Source organism: Bombus bifarius, unplaced genomic scaffold, assembly GCF_011952205.1.
Source record: "Bombus bifarius isolate JDL3187 unplaced genomic scaffold, Bbif_JDL3187 scf7180000008233, whole genome shotgun sequence".
NCBI lineage: Eukaryota > Metazoa > Arthropoda > Insecta > Hymenoptera > Apidae > Bombus > Bombus bifarius.
In genome coordinates, this window is record NW_022884528.1 from 96,426 (window position 1) to 109,647 (window position 13,222).

Sequence of the window (13,222 nt, forward strand, 5' to 3'; positions counted from 1 at the left end):
AAACCCGACATATATAATGAGCGAAAAAAGTGAACATTTTACGATAATCACTGCATATACCGCGAATAAAGAAGAAAGAAGGCAATTGAGATACAATAAGATACCTCACGGAATTCATGTTTTTAGACAAACCAGTTTTAAAACATACAAATTAACTTAGCCCTCGTATTGACTACAATACGAGGCACTAGCCTTGTTCACCTTCGGACTTGGTGGTGAACAACGAAAGGTGTTTATCTAGGAACGATAAGAAGCCGAACTTATATTTTTTTTTATACGCCGTGGTGGTTTGTAGATTTAAAAAATATTTAAAATATTTAAATAATATTTAAAATATTTAAATTCTGAATAAAAATAATAGTTAAGAATAATTTTATTATAGTATAATAATAAATAATAGTGAAAATAATATTTAAGCAGTAATTTCGCTTCATTTCTACAAAATGTATCGGGCGCTCAAAAATGATTTCTCCCGAGCATCATAGCCTTATTCTACACCTACGAGTCGGTGTAAGAACTGCATCGGTAAGAACTGCAAAGGAAGTAGCTGCACGTTGACTTTCGCCTTCAATTCAGGGCGAAATTCTCTTATTGCGTCGTGCTCTAGTCATCGTGAGGATAAAAAATCTGAAGGCAATCATGGGTCTCAACGCAACCGTTCTCTTGGAAACAATGTTAAAGTACTATTAACTTCCGAACTCACTCTATTTGTAATGTGCTTATATTTTGCAATCGGATGAATGGATAATGGCATCTATTGTCGCACGTAAGTAACTCAGGTCCACCATTATACAGAATGTAATTGAATTGGTGGTACTAGCGAAAAGGAGATAATTCTACGTGAAAGACACAAATTGGAAATATACAATAAATGTTTCTTGATTGACGCTTCGTTTTTGACGAAATGAAAATTTGTCAAGTATACTTAAATTTGATGAATTATTGATTTAATATGAGTAAACAATCAGGAGGAGGTTATTCTACATCCGAAAGTAAGTTAGAAATGTAAAATAAAATTCTTATTTTTGCAAATCTTCACCGATCCAAAGGCGTGGAGAAACGCTGTGATGCTGTACGAATCTGTGCTTCGTGTAACCTCAAAGTGGTGACTCAGTATCAGCAAAGATTTTCGTAAGGCAGCGGTGTTTACGTGAAAATTACGTGTTCACCAATACTGCCTACAACATTGCAATCGCCTATTATACCCGTGATTTAGCACTCAAGCTATCATCGATATTTATATACAAATATCAGTAAGATAAAAGCAACAATGAAATTTATTAATGTAGTATCGTGGACGAAAGGCCTGGGCAATATCGGGCGAACTATGAACAGTGTCGCGAGAGCCGAGGCGCCGTCGGGCCCATCAATGTGTCATCGGTCTTTTCAAGTGCATAGTTTCGTGGAAAAGACCTACGTGACCCTGGCTACGAGCGTCTGCAGAACACGTGTGCGGTGGGCCTAGGAAAAGGACAACAGAATGCGACAACGGCCAGAAAGGGTCAGTCGAAAAGCAGAGAGTGCGAGTCGAGAAACAGAGCGGGAGTCGAGAAACCGAGTGCGAGTCGAGGAGCAGAGTGCGAGTCGAGGAGCCGAGTGCGAGTCGAGCGGAGACGGAGGTTGCGAGTGGCGTTGCCGAGAGAGTGTGGATTGCGCTGTTTTCTGTACGTTTGGCATGAATAGTTCAAGTTAAGCCACAATCGTCTTTTCTGTCTGATTAACATCTCTATTGTCCACTCTTTGTGAACATATTACATCCCGATACTACATATTTTGGGGGCCCCTCCGGGATTGGACAAGACAGAAAACGAAACGGTTTAACAGAGCTATTCGAGCTAGTTGTGAATTTACCGGTACGCGGTGCGGTAAAAGACGATATCGTTGACTGTTTAAGTTTGTGTAGTGTGAAAAATGGCAAACGTCGGGGACGAACGATTGTCGGGTGAAGAGGGTTCGACGCTGGAGGAGCTGAGGAGTAAGCTCGCGCGAATGAACCTCCCTATATCGGGTGCGAGGTCAGTGCTGATTGCAAGGCTGAATCGGGCGTGTAGGGCTGGACAATCGTATCGTAAGGGATCGACGGGCGGTGAAGAGCTAACCGGTCAACGAGATTTAGAAAATGTACAGAGAGCTGAACGTGATTGTAACGAAGGTGAGGATGTTGAGAAAATGAATACGAAGGAGTTGAAGGAGCGCCTCGCTAGTTTGGGTTTAAAAACGACGGGAAGAAAAGTAGAATTACGCGCACGGCTACAAGCGGCCATGGATGGTAACGACATGTCGTCGGAAGAAGAAAGCGACGACGAAAGTGGGGATGAAGATGACAAGAAAAACGCAAGAGGATACAAGAGAGGTACGCGAAGGGTGTATCAGGACCGTGACGAATGTTGTCGAAGGACATGTGTTGGTTCGACACTGAGTTTTAGAGACGTCGAAGATGCATTAGAGTCGTTTAGTGGCGACAAAGGTGAAAATGTCGAACGATGGTTCGAGTCGTTCGAGGAAGTCGCTGATACGTGCATGTGGTCGGATGGGCAGAAGGCAGTCTACGCGAGGAAGCTGCTGAAGGGATCAGCGAAAATATTTGCGAGCTTCCAGTGTCATGCCAGGACTTGGCATGAGTTGAAGAGGGGGCTAGTGAAAGAATTTTCGAGGAAAGTCAACAGTAGGCAAGTACATCAGAAACTTGAAGAAACAAAAAAGGAGAGTGATGAAGCATGTTTGGCTTACATGTACCGCATGCTCGAAATAGCCAGCCATGTGGACATGGAGGAGGAAGCAAAGGTGGAATACATAGTGGATGGAATAATAGACGACGAGAACAATAAGGCTGTATTGTACGGCGCTACGTCAATCAAAGGGTTGAGGAAGAGGTTAGTGATGTACGAAGAGCAGAAGAGTCGCAGAGCAAAGTCGATCGTGAAGCCGGCTAAAACCCAGAAGAACGGGAAGCCCAGTCAATCTGTAGACGCAATGAAGAAAAGAAGATGCTTCATTTGCGATAGTGAGGATCATCTAAGTGTTAAGTGTCCGGAGAGGGGAGAAGGTGTTAGGTGTTTCAAGTGCAGCGGATTTGGACATATTTGTTAGGGAAGTGATACATTTACACTGTACATGAGAGTGTGTGTGTAAGGGTTAGAGGGCGTCAAGGACTCAGTGGAGACAAAAGACTGTTGCCAGATGTTAGAAGAATCTAGGCTAGTCGGTTGGCAACCAGCGTGCGTGCAAGACGTCCTTAGAGAGGAATATAGGTGTATAACTATTATATGGAAATATAGCAAATAATTTGTATTCCCAAATCCTCGAATTTCCTTAACATGGTAGCAGAGCGTGGTTACTAGTTTTGCAAGATACTTAGTGCGTGGTTACGATCTTGCGAGTGAGTTTTCAGTAAAGAAAAAAAAACTTTCAAAAAAAAATATACTTCGAGCACGTAGGAACGCTTGAGTAAGAAAAGGAAAAAAGAAGAATCAATTAAAATGGAGAGATCGGAAATCATGATACCTATATTCGATGGTGAGGATTATGGAATGTGGAAGCAAAGAATCACGATGTTTCTCAAATATAAGGAATGCGAGGTTGTTACAACTAGAATGAAGAACGAAAGAGACGATGAAGACTGGGACAAAAAGGATTTGAAGGCGATTAATATAATTTATAGTGCAATATCGAACAGACAATTGGAGTATGATAGGGAAGGAAAAACGGCGTATGATATAATAAAAAGGTTCGATGAAATGTACTTGAAAGAGTCGACGGCACTGCAGATCGTATGCAGAAGGAGATTGGAAAACATAAGACTGGAGAACTACAGTGATTCAGCATCATTCTTTAACGATTTCGAAAAATTAATCAATGAATTAAAAAGTGCGGGCGCACAAGTAAGTGAGAGGGAAAAGCTGAATTACATGCTGAATACGTTACCCGAAGAATACAGCTACATAGCGGACATAATAGACGCATTGAAAGAAGAGAATCAAACGGTAGCGTATGTAAAAAATAAAATAGAGGTAGCAGAGAAGAAAAATAAATCCAATCGAGGAGAAAGGCAAACCAACGCCTTTTCTGCAAAAAAGGAAGGATGCTTCAGATGTGGAAGATTAGGACACTTTGCGAGAGAGTGTCAAAATGGCGTCCAAGCGGAAAGCAGTAACGGCTATTGGCATGGGCCAACACGTGGTCGAAACAGAGGAAGAGGGAACAAAGGCAATACGAGCAGAGGACGTGGAAACTTTCATCGTCAATCAACAACCGGCACGGGCGAGCATGGAAACTCAAGAGCAGGCATATGCATAGCAACGGCGCACGCAGCAAACAGCAGTGAGACGAATGAGATAAGTAAGAACGAAATAGTGTGGCTATTAGATAGCGGTTGTACTGATCACATAATTAATAATATAAATTATTTCGATAAATCTATCGACCTAAAAGAACCGGTAAATATATATTTAGGCGATAATAGACCGATAAAAGCGACAAAAGTTGGGAATGTTATAAGTTATTTTGAAGCATTCGGAAAACAAAATAAAATAAATATGAGGAAAGTATTTTACGCGAAAGAAATGTCCGCAAATTTGATTAGTTTAGGTAAACTAACAGACAATAAGAATACGGTTATTTCCAAAGGAAATATTGCGAAAATAATAGATGAGGATAATAAACTTACAGCTGTAGCGTTCAAAGAAAATGGGACATATAGAATAAAAAGTATATTGAAAGGGAAGAAGCACTTAGTAAACAGCGCCGAACGTAGTGGTATGAGTAAAAAGGAAAGATGGCATAGGATGCTAGGACACGTAAATTTTAAATATTTAGAGATTTTGGGTAAAGAGCAGCTAGTGACTGGCATACCGAATGAATTTGAAAAGGAACTTTTGAAATGTAGGGTGTGTATAGAAAGCAAAATGCATAACTTACCTTTCAAAAATAATCGAACTAAGGCTAGGGAAATAATGGAAATTATTCATACGGACGTATGTGGTCCCTTTAAGACCACCGGATTCAATGGAGAAAAATATTTCATTTCATTTATCGATGATTATAGTAAAATAGCTAGGATCTATTGTATAAAATCAAAAGATGAGGTCTTTGATTCTTTCGTACAGTTCGTAAATGAAGCCGAGAATTTAACGGGCAAGAGGTTAAAAATATTAAGATGCGATAATGGTAAAGAATATTTAAATAATCGAATTTATAAATTTGCTAGGGATAAAGGTATAAGAATAAATAATTGCCCAACATACGTACATGAATTAAACGGGACAGCGGAAAGGTATAATAGAACAGTGATGGACATGGCGCGTTGCTTGTTAGCGGAAGCGAAAGTACATAAAAGGTACTGGCCGGAAATAGTTTGTACAGCGGCATACTTGAAAAATCGAATATTAGCGAATACTATAGAAAGAAAGACACCTTTTGAAATATTCTTCGGGAAAAAACCAAATGTTAAAAATCTACATCTATATGGTAGTAAAGTTTTTGTAAGAAGGCCAGAACAAAAAAGAGTTTCCAAATGGGACAAGAAGGCAGATATGGGAATTCTATTAGGATATAGTGAAGTAGGATACAGAGTCTTATTAGGTGGGAAAATAACAATAGCTAGACATGTAGAGGTCATTGAGACAGACACTAAATGTATCGGTTTTGAGGAAAATTCATTAGAGGCAGATAGAAATGATAGCGAAGATAACTATTCATTGGATGGTATGGATAAGGAAGAGTTAGAAGGTAGGAAAGATGAAAATAATAGTAGTATTGAAAGCTCAAACACTCCTAGGAGATCTACACGTATTAAGAAAACTCCAGTAAGGTATCCAGAAAAGGAAAATATTTGCGAGATTCATGCAAATTATTGTAAAGTAGATATCCCTCGTACATTTGAGGAGGCGATTTGTTGCGAAAATAATGAAGTTTGGAAACAGGCTATGGATAAGGAAATAGAATGTCTCTATAAGAATAAAACTTGGAAATTGGTAGAAAGGGTAAAAGGCAAAGAAGTATTAGATGTAAAATGGGTTTACACGAAAAAATCAGAGGACAGGTATAAGGCTAGATTAGTGGTAAGGGGATTTCAACAAAGAAACGTAGCCGATGACATATATTCTCCAGTGGCGAGTAATCAGACCTTTAAGATATTGCTATCATATTGTTGTTAAAATGGATTAATAATTGAGCAAATGGATGTAGAAACTGCCTTTTTAAATGGTGAAGTAACCTCGGAGGTATATGTAAATCAACCAAAGGGATATGCGGACGGAACGAATAGAGTTTGTAAATTATCGAAAGCGCTTTATGGGTTAAAAGAAAGTCCGAGGGACTGGTATGAGTGTTTTGATAAGTATGTGACGAGATTAGGTTTTAAAAAGAACAATATAGAGCTGTGCCTATATACTTATGGAGAGGGAGAAAATGTTGTTTATTTGTTAATATACGTAGACGATTTGTTGATTTGTAGTAAAAACAAAGGGAAGATACAAAGTGTAAAAAAAATTATTAACTGATAGATTTGAAATGAAAGATTTAGGTGAAGTAAAAGAATATCTTGGAATAAATATAGAGTATGATTATTTAAAAAAATGAAATGAGATTAAGCCAAAAGAAATACATAGAATCATTAGCAAACAAATATAAATTACATAACGGCAAATTGTACTGTACACCTATGGAGACCAACTTAAAAATTGAAAAAGCTGAGATAAATAGAGAGGACATTGGATACAAGAATTTAATTGGCGCATTGCTGTATATTAGTGTAAATACCAGACCCGATATAAGTTATAGCGTGAATTATCTGAGTAGATTTCAAGATTGTTGTAACGAGACACATTTTAAATATGCCTTGCGAATATTGAAATATTTGTACCGGACTAGAGATTTAGGGCTACATTATAAAAGAAATGAAAAATGCGAAACGATAGATTGTTATGTGGACGCTGATTGGGCAGGAGATCATATAGATAGGAAATCGACTTCTGGGTATGTAATTAGATTGTATGGAAATGTAATTGGATGGAAGTCTAAAAAACAAAGGTGTGTGACAAAAGCCTCGACGTATGCAGAGTATGTAGCTCTATCGGAAGCGGTGAGCGAAGTAATGACTATCAGAGAACTAATGAAAATCTTCGATGTAAATGTAGACGATAACCCTGTAAAAATCTATGAGGATAACTCTGGAGTAATGAGTATAGCAATATACGGAACTTTTACAAAAAATTCTAAACACATCGAAGTTCATTACCACTACGTTCACGAGTACGTAAAGGAAAATAAGATAAACATAATAAAAGTAAGTACAGAAGAAAACACTGCGGATATTTTTACGAAGGCACTGTGTAGAGAGAAATTTGAAAGGTTTAGGTCATGGATGAATGTAAAATAAGAGAAATGTAAAGAAAGCGATAAATGTTAAATATTTTGTTAATTCGACAAGTATGTAAATAAAATTAAGTGTACAGTATAAATGTAAGGAGGCGTGTTAGGGAAGTGATACATTTACACTGTACATGAGAGTGTGTGTGTAAGGGTTAGAGGGCGTCAAGGACTCAGTGGAGACAAAAGACTGTTGCCAGATGTTAGAAGAATCTAGGCTAGTCGGTTGGCAACCAGCGTGCGTGCAAGACGTCCTTAGAGAGGAATATAGGTGTATAACTATTATATGGAAATATAGCAAATAATTTGTATTCCCAAATCCTCGAATTTCCTTAACAATATTGCAGCGAGGTGTACGGCACAACCGAAAGAGACTTGCGTAGTGTCAAGATCCGAAAAGGGGAAGTATGTGAAGGAAGTGGCGATAGATGATTGTAGATTTGTGGCATTAGTGGATACGGGTAGTGATCTCACGTTCATTCGATCAGACGAGTATGCGAGGTTAGGGTCACCACCGCTAGGTAAATGCAAGCTCAAGTTCGACGGTTTTGGTTCCGCTGGCAATGAGACCTGGGGTGAATTCACTAAGGTAATGACGGTTGATGGGTGTAAACTGCCAATCACTTTGCACGTTGTCTCAAACAAAATATTGACGAAGCACGGCCTGTTGTTAGGCACTGATTTTCTGGATCAGGTAGAGTTACGGGTTAAACGAGGCGAAGTGACTTTCTTGCGGCTTGACGAACAGACTAACAAAGACGTGTCGGATGCGTTTAGAGTTAACGTAGTAGAACTGACTGACGAAACAGACCTAACACACGTACGGGAACCGCATTATCGTGAAGCGATTCCAGATATCGTTAGGGGGTATAGGCCGGAGAAGAAGCGAGACGTCGGAATAACCGCAAAAGTAGTTTTGGAAAGCGACAAGCCGATAGCGCGAAGACCGCGAAGACTGGCGCCGTCGGAAAGAAAGGAAGAAGATGATTTGATGGAAGCGTGGACAAACGAGGGTGTCATCAAATCGTCAGACTCGGAGTATGCGAGTCCGATAGGTGTAGTTAGAAAGAAAGATTTGTGTGTGCGTGTGGCTAGATGGGCCTTGTTACTAGGCGAGATTAAGTATCAGGTGTGTCATCGGCCGGGGAAAAGTATGCAGCATGTAGATGCTCCGAGTAGGAACCCCCTGCCGAGCACTATGTATGTAACGGAGAGTGAAGACGGGCTGATTGCACGGTTGAGAAGGGCACAGAACAAGGACATCGAAGTCCGTAGGATTTTGGACGCCGCAACGTGCAGTCAGGCCGATGGGCAGGTAGTAAGAAACAATATTTTGTATAAGGAGTGTGAGGACGATGTGCTAATAGTAGTATCGAAGGCGATGCGGGCTCAGGTAGTCAGGCAAGCGCACGAGCGTGGGCATTTCGAGGTTACCAAAACAGAAGCTATGGTCAAGAAGGACTTCTGGTTCAAGGGGTTACGCGAAAAGGTCGAACACGTGGTATCCAACTGCCTTGACTGTAGCCTAACCGAGCGAAACATAGGTAAGCTAGAAGGGAACCTGCGAAATTACAAGAAAAGAAGAAAGCGTGTGAAGCAGTACCGAAGGAAGGACCCGCACACACCTCGATTTTATGAAGCCTTGGGTCCTGAACGCCGAAGATGACGCATCAGACGACAGCGAGGGCGAGCGCAACATCTGAGGGCAGATGTTATTGCAGGATGGCCGAATGTAGTATCGTGGACGAAAGGCCTGGGCAATATCGGGCGAACTATGAACAGTGTCGCGAGAGCCGAGGCGCCGTCGGGCCCATCAATGTGTCATCGGTCTTTTCAAGTGCATAGTTTCGTGGAAAAGACCTACGTGACCCTGGCTACGAGCGTCTGCAGAACACGTGTGCGGTGGGCCTAGGAAAAGGACAACAGAATGCGACAACGGCCAGAAAGGGTCAGTCGAAAAGCAGAGAGTGCGAGTCGAGAAACAGAGCGGGAGTCGAGAAACCGAGTGCGAGTCGAGGAGCCGAGTGCGAGTCGAGCGGAGACGGAGATTGCGAGTGGCGTTGCCGAGAGAGTGTGGATTGCGCTGTGTTCTGTACGTTTGGTATGAATAGTTCAAGTTAAGCCACAATCGTCTTTTCTGTCTGATTAACATCTCTATTGTCCACGTTTTGTAAACATATTACATCACGATATTACATTAATAGCGAAAAAAGATATGCTGTTAGTTTATGGTCCGTGCGGCGAAAATGCAACAACAGCAGCTCGAGCCATCTATGTCGAAACGTATTCTCAACGAAATCAGCCATCTCGATGGACATTCCAGGAACTTTGTCAATCGCTTCGAGATACTAAATGTTTTAATGTTACCAACGTAACGTATCCAAGACTGTCACATTTGATGAAAATACTATCGCGGGTCTAGCAACGGTAACAGAAAATATCAGATTTCATGAGAGTCTAGCATCAGTAAAAGACGCGTTCTTCGAATCCTTGACAACTGCGAAACGCTAAGTGGCTACGCTTATTTATACAAAAAGATATCATGGAATAATTGTCACGTGACGGGTTATTCCATGAATATGCGGAGTTTCGACATGTAATTACTTCTGCAGACGCTGCAATCTTCATTTTTGCTGATGTCCTTCCAAGAAGTGTTAGGATTTCCTTTTTTCGCTGATGTCGTTTTCATGGAACTGTTTTGAACCTTTTCCTTTCTGAAGACTTTGCTATTGCATTCCTCTTAGAATTTTTATGTCCGCTAATAATGAGTCGTACTTTCCTTGACCTGATGTTACCTTTTGCTGATGCCGATGTTTGATTCTTTGGCGCGTGACAGTTAGTTGTTTCTGCTGATGTGGCGTATTGTGGCGGGGAGGGCGCGCGCAAGCCCTCCCGTCGACGCGTGTCAGCGGATGTCTCATCGTTCCATGTTTTGATTTCGATATTCTTAAGTCAGATTTCAATAAGTATTTGTACGAGTCGTATCATTTATTTCTCTTGAGTTTTCTGTTTTGAATTCCATTTGCCTGAAGTTGTGGTTCGCGCTATTCGTGAGTTATGACGTGTTCCTTTACTGCCTCACGTTACGATTCGGGTGGAGCGCGAAACGTGACATCACAATTCAACGTCCTCCGATACATTGGCATTAAAAATATAACATATCATTTGAAATAATGAAGTTGACCTTAAAATTTCCGAAACATCTTCACGTATAAAAAGGTAGACGCACCACATAATATGACTTTCCAAACTGTACAATTATTCTAAAATACATTTTTTCATACAAAGTGCTCTTTACAAGTTGCGTGGGTCAACTTGTGTATTGAATGTCAATAGTTATTACATACAAGCATTTATATGTTGATGACGTTCATTAAAGTCAGCACCATTTTTTCCATATTTTATCTGCTGATCATGTTTGCGTGACATTTCCGTCTGAATTTTAGCTGTGTATAACATTATTATACTAAAAATATTAGATGCTTCAAATATTTCAGGTGTCATATTATTAATATTTATGCGGTATTTTTCAATAACCAGCTGAAGATTTTTTTACGTTTCAGATATTACACGTTGGTAGTCAGATTGACTTACTTTGTTACAAATTGACGGAAATTTCTCATAATTGTGAAAAAGAAAAATTGCAGAAATATATAATAGATGACATCGTTGGAAGACATCAACGAATCATACAATTCTCAAAGAATATTGAGAAAATCTTCACTTACATATCGTTATGTCAATTTGTATCGAATATGTTAGTAATCTGTTTCATAAGTTTCATTTTGGTGGTCGTAAGTGAATTTGACTTATGATTAACAGTAACATTGATAGAGAATTGAACTGAGTGTATATAAAACAAATGACTTTCATTGATAATAGTCTTCACATCTGGATCAAGCGACTGTGATAATAATGAAATGCTTTCCGTATTACATTGCTGTTAATTGTGAAGCATTTATATTATGTTATACTGGCGAATATCTTACTTCTAAGGTAAGAAATGGAAATATAAGAAATAAAGCAAAATAAACTACTATATACAACGTAATAGTTTACTAATACTTATATACCTTCTTTTCAGAGCGAAGATATTACTAAATCTGTATATAATTTTCTTTGGTACGAATTAAAACCTCAAAATGCTCGTGTTATATTATTAATGATATTGCGATCACAGGGAAAATTAACATTAACAGCGGGAAAGTTTCTTTGCCTTTCTCTCGAGGCTTTTGCGAATGTAAGACACTTGAGTTTATAATATGAAATGAATATATATAAAGTAAAAATATACCTATGTTCCGATTTTATTATTATTATTTTTTTAATTTTTGTAATTAGTTTCTATGTAAACGGACATTTTGCTTTTATGTAATTATAGTAAATTAAAATTTTTAGATGTTAAAAGCATCTGCTTCGTACGTGTCTGTTTTGTACGCAATGTACTGATTTGTTGAAAAATCGTTTCAAAGTTTTATAGGTTTTATTGGGGCACGGAAAATTTTAACAGAAGTATCATATTAATAGACTGATACATTTGATTTTCTTTGTAGAGATATGTAAATAGAAGAACTTGAACTTAATGAATCGAATAAAATCTGTTATTTAATTTCCCTAATATTTCACAAAATAAGTGCACAAAAGAAAGATATCCCAAATAATAAAGCTTGTGCAAGCTGCTTTATTTAAAGCGAATCGTGATATACGTTTACAGTGTATTCTCAAATTATTCGCGAATAACTGCGTGTATGTGAAGCATTACCACTTTTCATGGCTAAAATGTAACCAAATAAATTAATTCTAAAACGATACATACATAACATTGGTCATTATTGACAGTATTATTCATCGCGTGTGATCTATACTGAAATACGATACAGATTACGTCTTACTCAATGGCACAAGTTTTTCAATTTGTCCGCTGTACAGTAAGGCGTTCTAATCGTTGTGTTAACTGCGTATATAAGACGGTCGGATATACGTGAAATATGACCGTAGCGTACAACGAAATGTAGATTGTTTTCAATAAAGCACAGCTTATGACACTATATTATGCGGTAAATAGCCTTTCACGAGTGTTGTCAAACCTAAATATACGACCGTGGTTCAGTTTAATTACATGCCATTATAATACGCCACTTGGTCGAATGTAGAAAAATGTAGTGCAAGTGAAAGAGAAAGAAATCTAAAGTTTTGATTGAAAATATATCAGTGAGTGAGACAATAGAAATGCAACGGTGAAACTTTTTTATTGTTCATTTTTGTCGCATTAACCTCTCACCACTGTTGATGAGAGGTTTTTCTGATTAAAAGACAGACCAAGCACGATATAATACCACCGTCCTTGGAGTATATTTACTTATTTAATGACATTAACTTATCTCCTTTCTTATTAGATATTATTATTATAATTATTAGATATGTTATCACGTTCGCAGCAAGTTTCCTTACTTGAAGATAGTATAATTGGCTAGGGATGGAAAATACACCGATTTCCTAGATAGAGAACCGCTCTCGAGTTATAGAGCCGGTACTTTGCTGCTTAAAGGGCCGCTTCTTTTTTATATGAACACTTTTAAAACGTTATTTATGTGGTTTAACTTTTTCTTTCAAAATTGCTACATTTAGAACAGATTATTAAAGCTAACAGTTTTCTGGATATTACAAGACAAAGTTTTTGTGTCCCGTCATTAAGATCTTTGCATCCCTTTCACACTGATTTTAATTTTTATAAAAGAGATACGTGTCGAAATATTATTCATATATAATTTTCGTTAAACTTGATGAAATTTGAAATTTCATGTTACCCTTTAACTGTAGGTACATTACGATGACTTGTGCATAATATTACACA

At 38.6% G+C, this 13,222-nt stretch overlaps 1 protein-coding gene across 1 annotated transcript; it reads left to right on the forward strand.

Moving 5' to 3' along the window:
• The first annotated feature begins 952 nt into the window (after positions 1-952).
• Positions 953-11,656, forward strand: LOC117211418 (odorant receptor 85b-like). The gene is made up of 5 exons (XM_033455256.1): positions 953-992; positions 7,821-7,957; positions 10,932-11,162; positions 11,251-11,364; positions 11,453-11,656. Exons 1-5 carry the CDS (start codon positions 953-955, stop codon positions 11,627-11,629), a joined length of 699 nt encoding a protein of 232 aa, XP_033311147.1. The 3' UTR covers positions 11,630-11,656.
• Positions 11,657-13,222: the final 1,566 nt, after the last annotated feature.